The sequence below is a fragment of the Asparagus officinalis genome, chromosome 8 (genome assembly GCF_001876935.1).
Source record: "Asparagus officinalis chromosome 8, Aspof.V1, whole genome shotgun sequence".
NCBI classification, from domain to species: domain Eukaryota; kingdom Viridiplantae; phylum Streptophyta; class Magnoliopsida; order Asparagales; family Asparagaceae; genus Asparagus; species Asparagus officinalis.
Window position 1 is genome coordinate 107,473,244 of NC_033801.1, and position 15,923 is coordinate 107,489,166.

The 15,923-nt window shown below is 37.3% G+C and overlaps 1 protein-coding gene across 2 annotated transcripts in view; it reads right to left on the reverse strand.

The window, feature by feature from the left end:
* The window catches only part of LOC109820477 (PAP-specific phosphatase HAL2-like), a 16,954-nt gene continuing 11,682 nt past the window's right edge, over nt 10,652-15,923 (reverse strand). The window contains exons 2-4 of one of the 2 annotated variants that reach the window (XR_002241867.1): nt 13,157-13,844; nt 11,708-12,062; nt 10,652-10,934 (exon numbers count right to left, since the gene is read on the reverse strand). Coding sequence is in view for 1 of the 2 variants with exons in the window: in XM_020386625.1 (XP_020242214.1) it covers nt 11,759-12,062; nt 13,157-13,844 (992 nt within the window). In the remaining variant the exon portion in view is untranslated. The remainder of the gene's footprint in view (nt 10,935-11,707; nt 12,063-13,156; nt 13,845-15,923) is intronic. The other variant, XM_020386625.1, reaches the window with a different exon arrangement.

Below are 15,923 nucleotides of genomic sequence, written 5' to 3' on the forward strand. Positions count from 1 at the left end.
GTTGACGGAGAGAGCCAGAAGCATTCGAGTACAATCAGGCCTACCGAAGCAGTTCTGGGCAGAAGCGGTCAACACAGCAGCTTACTGTTTGTGGAAAATTTGTAGTAAAAAGACAATGAAGGAAAATTTGATTTGTATTCCTTTAATCTCAGTTACAATTGGATTTCCTGATTACAAAAGAGAGGAGAATGATCTGGATTCTCCCCTTTGTTTAATTCTGGGTTCTTCACGGTGGCGATGAGATGCCTCCCTCGAATGCTCGCGTCGAGTTTGCTTCTCGTTGACGATCCGATGTCTTGTTTCACTGGAACGTGGTCTTCTCCTCACAATTTGACGTTGTGAAGAACTCTGAACGAGTTTAAAACTCTATGAAAGAGTTGATTTAACCGAAAGTCGGTTATAAGCCAAGGATGAAGAAGATCTTGTTGCCGATCTCCAATGCTCCAATCGAAGGATGAAGGATGTTCTTTTCGCTACCAAGAAGTTCCAACAGACCGCACCCGAAAGATCCAGCCCCGATCAAGATCTTGTTGCCGATCTCCAATGCTCCAATCGAAGGATGAAGGATGTTCTTTTCGCTACCAAGAAGTTCCAACAGACCGCACCCGAAAGATCCAGCCCTGATCTGATTATCAAAAATCCGATCCTTAACTCTGTTGAGTTTGTTGTTATTTATAGGGGATTAAGGGGTGTAACCACCTCCTTAATTCGCTCCTAAGTGGGGCTAATGGGATGTAACCGCCCCTTAAATCACTCCTGAGTGGAGTTGTGATCCCCTCAGATCGTGGGAAACGGTTTTGGAACCGTTCAGCTCGTGTTTGAACGAGTCAAACGCAGGCCCGCGTTCTGACGTGAATTCTGCATTCAAACGCAGTGTCTGCGTCGAGTTTGCTTCTCGTTGACGATCCGACGTCTTGTTTCACTGGAACGTGGTCTTCTGAGCTGCGTTTGGCAGCGATTTGAGCTGCGTCTGTCAGCGATTAGAGCTGCGTCTGGGTTGCGTTTGCAGCGATTTGGAAGCTGCGTTTGAGCTGCGTTCGTGGCTATGAACGCGGTTTGTCTTGATGCTGGTGTGCGGGGAGGACTTCCACAGCTTGATTTGAAGAGACCATTGATTTGTAGTCTCTTTCTGTCGAAGCGTTGCAAAGATCGTCATTTTGTAATCTTTACTTTAGCTCTTTGATATGCAAGAGTCGTCAGATTGTAACTCTCGATGTTGATGGTGAAGGCTGTTAAACTAGAGCTCTCATCGGTTGTCGTGAAGGTCGTCAGATTGTAACCTTCAGCGATCTACGTGAAAGTCTTCAAATTGTAGCCTTCTGGAAGTCGTCAGATTGTAACTTCCATCATCGGTGTTTTGATGGGGATCAGCTATCTATTGTGATTTTTTTGACAGCCTACAGTATATTTCGACCATATTTTCAATAGCGGTCGATATTAAAAAAATTACCAAATAAAAGAAAACAGTATAAAATATTATCGAGATAAAATCTTTAACTCGATATATTAGCTGATATAGCAATATATCCATCGATATTTAATACAATGCATGTAAGAGCAAATATGTAAATGTTATTTATGTTAGACCCTAGAGGGGGGTAATTAGGGTCTTATGCTAATCTAATCCTGGTTAAATGCCAATTAAAATTATATTGATTAATTTGTTCTTGCTAGAATTATATGATATAGATATGAACAAGAATGATATGAATAAGCACAAATAAAATATACGCTAAGCAAAACACAAACACACAATATGTTTATGAGGTTCGGTCACCACGATCTACGTCCCCGCTCCTCACCTCGAGGAGATCTCCACTATCACAATCCGGTTTGAAAGCCGGAACTTCTACACACTCGGTTTACAAGTTTACCAAAAACTCTCACACAACAAACACTATGTAATCACACTTTACATACTAAGTGTAGGAACCTAGCCCGTGTCCTCCTCCTCAAATGCTCGGATACAGCCTCTCCCTAGGTTCGTCAACCGACGACACTTCTATTGGATTCGACCCCATCTCACGCCTCATACTTCTCTCGGTATACAAGTGTATTACAAGTGATACTCACAACAATGGTTAAATACAATGATTTGTTCTCGATAACAAATGAGAATACAATAAAGCTCACTCTCACTAAATCACACACCACTACCCAACAATATATTGTATGGAAATATTATAAGCTCAATAAGGTGTGTGTGATACCAGTGAATGAAAATATACAAATCAATTCAATATAGCTAAGTTATGAAAATGAATTAATAAGCTATATAAGAAAGAGTTTAGAAAACTTCTCAATAAACAAGAAGAACAGTAGATGATGATGAGGATAGGATCCTCAGTTGGAATTAAAAGTCTCTTCTTGTTGTAGAAAACTTCTTTTGAAACAGACAACTAAAATCAGCTTAAACAGCTCTTAAACACCTGTTAATCTTTTGTTAAAAACTCACTGTAAAACAAACTCTTGGTTTTTGAAAGAGGAGAGCAATGGGGTATTTATACCTACTCAAGACATCATCCAAAACAACTTTGAAAAGACCAACATAGCCCCAGAGAATCAAATCAGAATATAGCCGTTGGAATACAATGATGAGTTCGGCGGTCGACCGTGAGAAAATGGCGGTCGACCGCGAAGCACAAAAAACTGGCGGTCGACCGTGAAGGTCTCTGGATTGAGCCACGGTCGACCGTCACGGTCGAACGCGATCCAATGAAAGGAATTTTGAGCTATGAACTACTGGAGGTCGACCGTGGCTGTCGATCACAAACTGATACATGCTGAAATCAGGTTTTGAACCTGCCTTTGGCTGACTTTGAAAATACATAAAAAAATATCAAATCTTTTCCAAAAATAGTAAAACTTTGGAGAAAGTTTCTAAATGATAAAATAAACATGTTTGAAAAGGAATTTTAGTGCGGCGGTCGACCGTGAGAAAATGGCGGTCGACCGTGAAGCACAAAAAACTGGCGGTTGACCGTGGCGGTCGATCGGAAAGTCTCTGTATTGAGCCACGGTCGACCGTCACGGTCAACCGTGATCCAATGAAAGGCATTTTGAGCTATGAACTACTGGCGGTCGATCGTGGCGGTCGACCGCAAACTGATACATGCTGAAATCAGGTTTTGAACCTGTTTTTGGCTGATTTTGAAAATACATAAAAAAATATCAAATCATTTCCAAAAATAGTAAAACTTTGGGGAAAGTTTCTAAATGATAAAATAAACATGTTTGAAAAGGAATTTTTAGAAATGCAATTTTCATTTGTGAAAACTCACTGTTTTTGAAAAGTGTTCAGAAAACCTGTTTTTCGTGAACATGAAAATTGAACTACTCTTGATTGTCGTGTGTTGAATTCCTGTAAAGAGAAAAACAAACCACAAAAACTAGAAAATATATTAGTTATAAATTGTTTGACAAATCATCATTAAAACCATAGGGCCAACAATTTAGATATTAGTTCCTTGACTTTAAATGTCCAATAATTCTATGTTAATAATTCTATGTTATTCCCTCAAAATTTTAAAATTGCTCATAATTTTAGGGACTAATATTAAATTATTAAAGTTTTGACAGAAAAATTATAAATAAGTCATATTTAAAAGAAGAGTTAATTTTTAAAAAACTCTCTCAACTATGGGGATTGTCTTAGAAACCCACTCGACTAATTTAATTTGATAAAACCCCCTTATTTTGGGGGATGTTGTAAATAACCCCTCTCAATTTCAGTGCAATGTTAGAAAACACCTCTCAACTATAGCGTGTCTCATAACAACTCCCCTTTTTTACACTTCTATCGACAAACCCCCTTAACGTAGTTACTTTAATATGTGATTTGGACAAAATACCATCTTGAAGAAAGTAGTTTTAATAAAAAAAAGAGACCCTAAACTGATAATAAAAGGACTATAACCAATTTACAATTCTTTTTCCCTCTATATCACATCTTTTTCTTTCATCTGACAAAAACCAAGGTAATTCTTTTATGGTTGATGGGTATTTTGGTCTTTCCAAGTCAAGTACTTGTTACATAATAGATAAAACATAATGATATTAGTTTTGAGAGGTTAGGTTTACGTGAGAAAAGTTTATAGGGATTAAAACAAATTTTTTTAGCTGAGATAGATTAGCTACAAAATACACAAAACTTGACGGAGATTTACTCAGTTTAAAATAGTGGGGGGAGGGGGCAGGGGAGGGAAGAAGGGGAGGAGAGGGGGCGGAGTGGGTTGACATGCCTCCGATAGTTGAGGGAGAGTTTTCTAAAATTAAACCTTAAACAAAAACAAAACTTAATGCACATGTGATTTTAATTTTATACGAGTGGAGTTTATAGCAAGTCTATGACTCAATGAACTGGTTTGGGTTATTTGTTTTTAAATTTATCCTACGCATCAACTCTAAAAATCTTTTGCTATAAGAATCTCTAAGTGAATTTAATATTTATTTAGGATGGGTATGTGATCCTTCTAATTCCCCTTGTCTTTCATAATTTATAATAAATTATTTAACAAAATAAATTAAGTTGCCATTTTATATTACTCGCCTTCTTATAAGTTTATGAAGCTCATATCTTCGATGTGAATATTGTTGTACATATTGTCTTCTTCTAACTCCTTAAGCTAAAACTTTGGATGTTGTTTGTCATTGGATAGATATGAATTATTTTGTTAAAATACTATCAATATGAATGCATAATATGTATAATCATTCTCAGACTATATTTTATGATTTTCTAAAAATAGAGAGTAATCATTTTGACAAATCAATTAGTAATTGGGAAGATGTAAAAAGAGTACAACGTAATATTTTGGAATTGATCACATAATTTATATTTTCTTTATTGATTGAATTTGCACATTTTATTAGAAAATTCTAGAAAAAATTCTTAAATGTCTACAATACTCGGTCGCCGGATAAACAACAACGGAAGTAAACAACAAGTAAAAGTGAATTTTTTATAACTGAACAAAATTCTTAATGACTGGATAAAACCTACTATTTTTCTTTGATGAATTCAAGAATTTATTTTTTCATTAATAATAATAGTTTTTTAGTATTTGTCCCTTACATCATTAATATTTGGAAATTATACATTCAAATTACTAATCAATGTTAAATTATTAATATTTTAAGGCTTTAAGCGTAACTATTTCTCTGGAAGACAAAATATTAAAGTCACGCATGGAAATATCTAAAAAAAGTTAATAATTTAATATATTATGATAATTATAAAGTTTTTTACAACCATGTTGTAGTAAATAAATAAACTTAAAGTAAATAACTAAATTATCTGACCACGTGCGGTGCACGTACATTCCACCTTAGATAATCATCTAAGGACGCGACCTAAAATCACATGATTGAGCTACATTGTGGATGATCCGCTCCGTTGAACTTGATCTATATATTCTAAAATCCCAACACACCAAGTTTGGGTTGAACTCGTCGTCGTTTGATCCTTGATCCACTCGTATCAATTTTAACGGTTTCGAATGAATAGAACTTTTCACATGGCTTGACGGAGGGTCAAACGACGATGGGTTTACCCTAAACTTGGTGTCTTACGGTTTTAGAATATGTAGATCAAGTTCAATGAAGTTGATCATCCACAATGTAGCTTAATCATGTGATTTTAGGCCGCATCCTTAGATGATTATCTAAGGCGTCACCTTAGGAACACTTTTCTCAATATATATATATATATATATATATAGGGAAAAGTGAATCTAAGGTGACACCCTAGGCTCCCACCTAAGGACGCGGCCTAGAATCACATCATGTCCTAAATTTTTTTTGCGATCCGCTCCGTTGAACTTGATCTACACGTTCTTAAACCCAAACACACCAATTTTGGGGTGAACCCGTCGTGTTTTGACCCTTTATCCACTCGCTGTAATTTTAACGGTTTCGAATGAATAGAACTTTTTACACGGCTTAACGAATGGTCAAAACACAACGGGTTCACCCCAAAATTGGTGTATTTGGGTTTAAGAACGTGTAGATCAAGTTCAACGAAGCGGATCGTAAAAAAAATTTAGGAAATGATGTGATTCTAGGGGTGCTGATATTTGAGGTGGAAGCTTAGGGGTTGCCTCTTCCATAGCACTCTCCATAGAAATTCTACTATACTATTTTTTACAAATTGTATATAATTTTACAAATTGGTAATATATAAATCTTCCCCTATAACCAGCATATGATAAAACAGACCAGAAGAACAAACCCGCGACACCACCACGGGCCTCCGCTGAAGAGCCTACTCGGTCGACTGATCCTTTATAATCCCAGGTGGCAAGGAACCAGAAAAATGGGGTTCAAAATATAGGTTATATATATCATATATCATTATTACTCTATTCAAACCGACTATAATTATACTACGTAGTATATATAGTAAATATATCTATATAAATAATATAATATTATACAACATAAAGATTAATTTAATACCATATAACAATATCTTCCAAATTTTTGGGGTTTTACAGTAAGTTATGGAAAACACCCTTAAACTTATCTAAGTTTAATCTAAGACCAATTGAATTTTCAAAATTTTAACTACTTTTCATCCAGATATCATCATATCCTCACTAATTAGTTAAGTGAAGAGGGAAGAAAACTACTAATTTTATCTCCTCAAGCGTTTGCCTGAATAATGCCACCATGCTATGACGCATAATACACACATACTGTTTGGGATTCGAAACAATTAAATCGGACCCTTGCCCTTCCGGGCCTTGTGTTTGAGAATAGGAAAGTAGAAAAAATCACAGCAAATAAAAAATAAAAAACTTGCAAGAAAAAATACACCAGATTTAACGAGGTTCAATAATTGTGTACGTCCTCGGGAGCCACACCACACAATTCTTTGATTAATATTGAAGAAGATTACAATGTCCACAAATATGATCTAATCCCTCCGAGATCTCTCTGAAGAATTCTCTCAAAACCCTCTTTTTCTGATGTCTAATCTCTTCTACGTCGTTCCATATATATAGAAAACCTAAAATCAAAACAGACTAGGAATTCTAAAACAAAAAAACAAAACAGATTAAAAATCCTAATAACCTGTTAGCAAAACAGATTAAGAATCCTATTACCAAAACAGATTAAGAATCATGTTATCAAAACAGATTAGGAAACTTGTCATCCAACAATTTGTTTGATTCCAGCTTTGAGTCTACATCCTTTAGACTAACAAACTCCCACTTGGAGACCAAAGCACAATCAATGAGCTCACTCGAACTCTCCTTTCTTCACAAGCATCCTCCTACACGGAAAAAATCTATTCTTCAATCATCATCAATCCGGCGATCCTGACGATCCTCTTGGTGTGACTTCACCTTCATCTCCTACACGTGAAGGCCAACTGAAGTTGCGCCCAACTTTAGTTTGTCAATGGTCATGGGGAAAATATCTCTGTATAGTCCACTCCTTCCTGCTGTTGGAACCCCTTCATGACTAATCTGGGCTTGTATCTCTTATTTTAATTACTCTCCTGCTTGACCCGATAGACTCATTTGTTATGCAAGGCTTTCTTTTGTGCAGGTAGCTAGACTGACTCTCATATCTCATTAGTATGTAGAGAATTCATCTCCTCTTGCATCGCATGCTCCCACTGCTGAGATTCATTCACTTGCATAGCCTCCTCATAGCACTCTGGTTCTTCACTATCTGTCAAAAGCAAATAATCAAGTGATGAGAGATATCTGGGAATCGGTATGGGTACCCTAGATGATCTCCTAAGCTCCACGCCCTGGGTAGTCATCTCTGCACCTGGAGCCTCCTCCGTTCTTCGGTCAAAATTGACTTTGTCGCCCCTATCTGGAAGTTTCTCTAAATCCATGTGCTCGGATCCACCTGTATCCGTAGTGCTGCTCCCACTGCTTAGGCTATCATTGGCATTATCCATGTTCATATACATCACCTCCTCATTGAATATCACATCCCTGCTTCTGATGATCCTCCTGTTCTTCTCATTCCAAAGACGATACCAGAACTCATCAATGTCGTATCCAATGAATGTGCACTTTTGTAACTTAGCCTCTAGCTTGTCCCTAACATGGTCATTGATATGAACATGTGCCACACAACCGAATACTCGCAAATATGAGAGATTGATCTTCTTGTCACTCCAAACCTCCTCTGGAATCCCGTAATCCAATGGAACTGATGGCCCATGATTAATAAAGTAAGCTGACGTATGCACCGCATTCGTCCAAAATATCTTAGGCAGACCTGTATGTAATCGTATGCTCCTGGCACGCTCCGTCAATGTCATGTTCATCATCTCTACAACGTCGTTTTGCTGCGGCGTCCTTAGAGTAGTCCTCTCCAAACAAATCTTATTTAGAGCACAGAACCTCATGAACTCCTCCAGCTCGTATTCTCCACCGTTGTCTGATCTCAGACACTTCATATTCAGATCTGTCTTGTTCTCCTTCATGGTCTTCCACTTCTTGAAGATCTCGAACACCTCTGACTTGTGCTTCATAAAGTATATCAACACCTTTCTCGAGTGACCGTCGATGAAGGTGACATAGTACGCTGAATCGCCAAGAGAAGACACGCTAGCTGGACCCCATACATTAGTATGAACTAACTCTAGCTTCTGAGCTTTAGGTGGCCTTCCACCCTTCTGGAAACTAGTTCTCTTCTGCTTCCCAAAGATGCAGTCCTCGCAAACACCGACTTTCACGGAATTGATGCCGGTTAGCTTCCCCTATGAATGTAGAATCTTTATCCTCTTCTCGATCATGTGTCCTAATCTATTGTGTCACAGATCTGTACTATCTTTGCCAGCTGCAATTATGATGGTGTCACTCGCATGTGAGGTGAGGTAGAGAGTTCATGTTTTGTTGCCTCGAGCAACAACCATAGTACCGTTTGAGATCCTCCACGAATCCCCGGTGAATGTCGAAACATAGCCTTCTGCTCTAAGCTGGCCAACCAAAATAAGATTCCTCTTCAGCTTCGGTACGTGCCTCACATTCTTCATATTCCACTTGGAGCCCTTCAACTGTATGTGCACATCTCCTCTTCCAACAACACTACAGGATTTATTATCCCCCAAGTATACTTTCCCAAAGTCCTCTGCTACATAGTTATGAAGAAGCTTCATATTAGCAATGGCGTGGAACGAGGCTCCTGAGTCGATGACCCAAGAATCAGAATCGCTATCCATAGCGAGAATCAATGCATCATGCACGAGATGAGCCTCATGCTCATTCGCGTCTTTCTTTTGTTCTTTACACGCTAAAGACATATGACCCTCCTGGCCGCAGTTCCAACACTTTCCTTTGATAGGCCTAACTTTCTAGTTTGACTTCTTCTTGGTTGACTTCGACCGATTCCTGTTCTGATTACCCTTCTTATGGCTTCTACCTCTCTGCTCGAGATTTAGGGCTGAACTAGAACCTTCTGATTCGGACGATTTCCTTCTAACCTTCTCGGATAGAATCATGTTAACAACATCGCTCAGCTTCAACTTGTCCTTCCCCGCCGAATTGTTGATTGCCATCACATAACATGCCCAACTATCCGGCAACTGCGATAGAATCAATAGGGTCTGCACTTCGTCATCAAACGTGATGTCTACGGAGATGAGTTGATCAACAATCGTGTTGAACTCGCTGAGGTGCATTGTGAAGAAGCGTCCTTCTGCCATCTTGAGATTGAAGAGTGTCTTGACGAGATGCACCTTGTTTGCGGCAGACGGTTGCTCGTACATCTTCATGAGCGCTTCCATAAGCCCCATCGTCAGCTTCTCCTTCAATATGTTGTGTGCAACTGTCTTGGCGATCGACAATCAGATTTTCCCTAGAGTCTTCCTATCCAGTATCCCCAAATTCTCGTCCGACTCTTCTTTTTTCTTTCCCTTAACATTGTCCATCAACGGGCGATATAAGTCCTTCTGGTACAGATAGTCCTCCATCTGCGACTTCCAATAGGTGAAGTATGAACCGTCAAACTTCTCGATCTTAGATTTTGTTTTCCTCTGTCATGGCTCTCTCACAATCCTTCTGAACAAAGCTCTAATACCAATTGTTGGGGATTTGAAACAATCAAATCGGACCATTGTCCTTCCGGACCTTGTGTTTGAGAGTAGGAAAGTAAGAAAAAACACAGCAAATAAAAGATAAAAAACCTACAGGAAAGTAAACAAGAAAGAACACACTAGATTTAACGAGGTTCGGCAATCGTGCCTACGTCCTCAGGAGCCACACCACACAATTCTTTGATTAATATTGAAGAAGATTACAATGCCCACAAATAGGATCTAATTTTTCTGAGATCTCTCTGAAGAATTCTCTCAAAACCATGTTTTCTGATGTCTAATCTCTTTTAAGGCGTTCTATATATATAGAAAACCTAAAACCAAAACAGACTAGGAATTCTAAAACCAAAAAACAAAACGGATTAGGAATCCTAATAACCTGTTACCAAAACAGATTAAGAATCATGTTACCAAAACAGATTAGGAAACCTGTCATCCAACAATTTGTTTGATTCCAGTTTTAAGTCTACATCCCTTAGACTAACACATACTACACAGTTGAATGCAATAAATACACAAGCTCTAAAATTTCTTGATACCTCAAGATGCTAGATAGATACACTGCAAAAGAAACTGATCATCAACAAATCAAGCTAAACTAGTAAAATTTATATTCAAAACTTAGTAGACCAAGAATTTGATCAGACTTGCAACAATAACAATGATGTGTATACATTCTCAGGTAGACAAGTTTCTTGACGAACATATCGGCTCCGACAAAAAATTGTATTAGTATGCCCACGTTATGGCCATTTCTCTCTTCTTGGATACGGTATTTATACTAATCTGTATCTTATTTTTCAAGTATAAAGGTCCTTCCCAGAAATACGATATAACCTTTTGATTTCTCCCTGAAGTGCTCTGCAAGTTCCTGCGGAATTTTTGAACCATCGAAAAAGCAAAAATATAACCGATTGTCAACGCCACAGAAACATTAAATTTCACAAAATTGACCATGATTTTTTTTTGTGTTTAGCACAACGCTACCATAAACTTCTTTAAATAAATAATATTGTCATGAATTTTTTTCGCAAAATTACCATGTTTGATAGCAGTTTTAGACTAGGTTTTTTTGTATATATATCCCTTAAATCATGTGTATTTGCAAAACAACCCCCACTATTCCCTAAATCAACTTTGGAAGAGAATGCCCCAAATCACCAACTTTGATTAGCTAATTAACTTGTAACTACAATGTAAACGTATCAACAACATAGTAAAATTTCTACTCATTATACCCAACTAAGTCGATGATCGGTTGATTTAGGGCCACGGGCATTGCTTCCAAATTTGATGATTTGGAGGGTAGTTTAGCAAAGATTAAGATTTTTGGGGTACTTTGCAAATATGCATGATTTAAGGGCTATATATACACAGAAAACTTTTGACTAATTTTTCATGTGCTCTGTGCTTGACATATTTTGGACAATCCCTTGTCTTCTTTATATATTTTCATATACCCTTATGAACATCATGTAGATATAAATGATTTAAACCTTTCATCCCAAACACTTCATAGTTTCCTTTTTTTGGGTGCTTTTTTGCACTTTTGCATTTTTAAAAACTTTGTGATAATTTATGGTAATTTTGTACAAAACCTCTGAAAACCCATGCATTCATGGTAGTTCTGTGAAATTTACTTACAAATTCCCTGTACTACATACCAAGCTCGAGGTCTGAAGATTACAGAAGACATCAGAGATTTGATGAGTCCCAGCTGGCATCCACAGAACCAATGATCTTCTCGTGTAGTACTGAACCGGAGCAAGCTATTATGCCCCGATCGAGACCTTCTAGGTATACGCCTCTTGAAAAATCCAACGGGCGGCCTCTTGCATCAGTGACAACTCCACCAGCCTCTTGTATGATGACAACACCGGCAGCATGGTCCCATATCTTCTCCTTGTAGCCGGCCCGTGCAAACTTCATGAATATCTCTGCGTCACCGCGGGCTATGGCTGCGTACTTTACCATGCTGTAGACTCGCAAAGGTTGCTTCCTGCAATTTGAGAAACCATGAGAGTTTTCGATAGAAATCATATGAGAACTATGCATCTTTTGAAGTTTGCTCAAATGTGAGATATAAAGATTCAAATAAACATGAGATGTGTATATACGTATATCAATGTGTTATGAGAATATGCACACAAGTATATGTATAATATAGTGGATTTCATATACATGATATGTCAAGTTTCAATAAATTTATTCAAGCAAATTTAGGTTGGTTGTACAATCAAGAAACAAGTTCCAGACAGAAAGACCATTATAGCGTGTGACTCGAAAAATAAAGAAGAAATTTATTTAATATAGCTTATCTAAATATAATTCCTTTTCTTTACACATACTGATGCATGTTCTTCATTCAATAAGTAGAATCTGACATTTATATATAACAAATCAATGTAACTTTCAAATAATTTTATTCTGCAAGTGTTTGAAATCCTATAACTATTTTCTTTGAATGTTCTCTTGGTTTCTAGGTAATAAAAATTAATGTCCGATGTGTTATTATGCAAGTTAAATAAATACCATGAAAAGTATCAAGACGTGTCACAAAAATATGCATGTCGCGTCCTATGAATATAATTTTTGTCCATATTTATGGAATATGGCATGATGTCAGTGTCTAAAATTGATTGGGGGCATGAGATTCATGTATAGCATCCAGTAACAATGATTAAAACTACATTTCCGGCATCTCATATATTTCCATAAAGAGAATAGACTTTAAAGTAGGTGTTTTTACAAACTTTGATGTGGTTGATCCTCTAGAGTTGCTAATCTATTCTTTTCTCTTATATATGTCAGTTTGAACTTTTTCCAGCTTACTAGGGTTCAAATAAGTGGAAGGAAAGTGTCACTATTAAGAGCCTTTCACTCTAAGTATAGTCCCGACCGATGTGGCTTCATGGGGTTTTTTAGATTGTTATGAACTTGCGACAGATAGTGTCAAATGTGCATATATAGTTTCATGTTGGGATTTCTTGATGGAAAGAACTCTCAGACCATATAGTTTTAATTTTATACTTCGGATAAAAATAATATTATCTCAGAAGCAAATAAAGGAGGAAACATTCACATTAATCTTACCTCATGCCAACACTTTCAGCCAAACCAGCGGTGAATGAATGGCTCGAATTGGTCTTCTCAACGGGTTCACAAAACGTCGATAAGGCCGGATCATCAATCGATGAAACCCTAATCGGAGTTGCTGAGCTCTCCATTTCAAGCTTCCCATAATCATGAATCAGTGGTTGCATCCAAGCCTGACCGCTACCTCTCTGAGCATAGAACACACATCCTTTGTCCCAAGACCCAGGAGCAGGAGGCGAGAGCTTAGACATGAGCCTATAATATCGCTGGTGATAGTTAAGCCACTGCTTCTTCATTGGATAATTCGGGCATCCAAGAACACCAAGAATAACTTGCCCATCCGCAATTAGCGCAAGAGCAACAGCGTATTGATCTCCACGAACAAAGCCTAATGTACCATCTACAGGGTCAAGAGCCCAAAATCTTCCCTTTGGACCACCAATGGAGTTGCATCTGCTTATAGCATCAAGAACCTCTCTACTTCCGAGAGATTTTTGGGGAGCTTGTAATCCGTATTTGGGAGCTTCAGCGAGGCACTCGTTGACAAGACTGACGACGGAATCGAGCAAGCCTGCAGAATTTTTTTCGGATAGAGTTTGGACATCTTCTTCAGCCACAATGGATACATTTTCGATGCCAAAATTTTGTGAAAGCATCCAACTGACGGTTGCCTGTACACCCCAATCTAGTATGAAGTGAAAAGAAATATAAGCATGAAGAATTGAATGTTTTCATGATAAAATTTTTTAAGTATTTACCATCAACATCATCCAACATCTTAGATTAGATTTTGAATTTATTTTCTCAATGTTTAGATGAAAAATATGCTAAGGACTAGGATGTGAAGACAGAAGCATGATCCAACTACACATCACGGTCAAATTTGTCTACAAATACGATATCACAGATATAGAGACAATTATGAGCTTATTGTCGAAGTTGTGTGTTAAATAGGAGAGAGCACGCAAACAAGTTGACCTGAAATGAAGTTATAAGCTTGGCATGAAGAAAAGGATAATGGTATATAGCCACATAATTCAATCATTTGAGGTTTTACCCGTAAATATGAAAATCTGGAGAAGACAAGAAATATGTGCTCCATAATCATTTTCGACAACATAAGATTATAGTCCCATAACCATATTAGAAAAGAAAAAAATATTCATAATGTGGAGGAGATGACAAATACGCTTAAAATGATCGAATTTGCAGATTGACCAAGGATAAGTTCTGTTTGGGACTGGCAGCAAGAGGATCAAGGATCACAAGGGGGAAAAAGATTGTCAAAATGAAGGGAAGGTCAGGATTCATCCAGTGAGCGATATCTTTGATACAAGGTCATTTTCAACAAGGATAGCAAGGACTACTGAGCAACTAAAATAAACATTTTCTTTTTGGCTTTTCATCGTCATCAACCTCAGTGTTTGTGCTCCTTTTTGGATGAATATTGATTCGTGTGGCCTAAAAATGAATTGACGATACTTCCCATTTAGAAAATTTTCAAGCAGGAGATCCACTTCATCCATAAAAAGCGTGTACGAGACATGCTTAAAGATCATTTACATACATCCTCATGGTCTCTTGATTCTTTTATCTCGTCATTGGTGTACCATGAGCCTCCATCCAAAGTACCCAAGTAGAAATTATGGAGATGATGGACGTCATGAAGTAGATAGGGATGTGGAGAAGGAATAAGGTCTATTGAAGCCAAAGATGAAGATTTAATAATCTATTACTATTAGTAAGAAAAGGCAAGGCAGCCTTTTTGGTTTTAATAATCTATTACTATTAGTAAGAAAAAGCAAGGCAGCCTTTTGGTTCAATCTTTTGGTGTTCTGCACCTGTGTGTCACAATTTGAAAAAATCCCAAGAAATTTCCATACAAGTTACAGTAATTTAATGCTTTCATGAGGGCCAAATCGGGAAAGTTTTCAAATCTCCACAACTATCTCAAAATCTAACTAATTGCTTTCCCCATGTTCCTAATCTAAACTTGTCACCTCAAAACCTAAACGTACTCCTCATCCACTTTCTCCACCTTTCCTCAGGACCTCCATTTCTAAATCCCAGGGATGGCGTATCACCGATCAGACATACTGAGATCTCTTGACGCCAAAGACTTCTTCTTCATCCAAACTTCATAGTATAATTTATGTTTTATTGATTCATTTCCAACATTTTTTTTTGTTTACATAGTAATAATTTATCTTTTGTTGATTCTTTTGTTTGTGACAAAGGAGAAAGAAATATAAGAGATGTTTAAACATTAATTAACCTGATTGTTCGTCTCTCGGAGACGAAATTAAGGAAACAATATAAGAAATGTTTAAACATTAATTATGTGACTACCTAATTTTGTCTCTTAGAGGTTCATCTTCCCCAATTTGGGTCTCAAAGGATATCCTCTGCTCGGAAATTGACCTTGGTGTTAACACAATGCTCATTTGTTGTGTTGTAGTCCCTGAATGCATGTTACTTACTTTTTTATTCTTTTTTCTTTTCTTTTTCTATTTTCCTCTTTTTATGCGTGTGAAAAAGGCTGTATATCTCACTTGAACAAGCGGCAATCATAGTCCTATGAGGTTAGCTTTTACTTTTTAATGATGATTATGTGCTGGCTAATAATATTAAGTCTATATTTGGGTTGGGTGTTGTTTTCAGTTAATAACCCTTTATCCTTTATTATAAAATATTGGGGTTATTGGTTTACTTTTTGGAGGGGTATTAGGCTAGACTATTTAGTCCAGTAAAATCAAATAGAAAA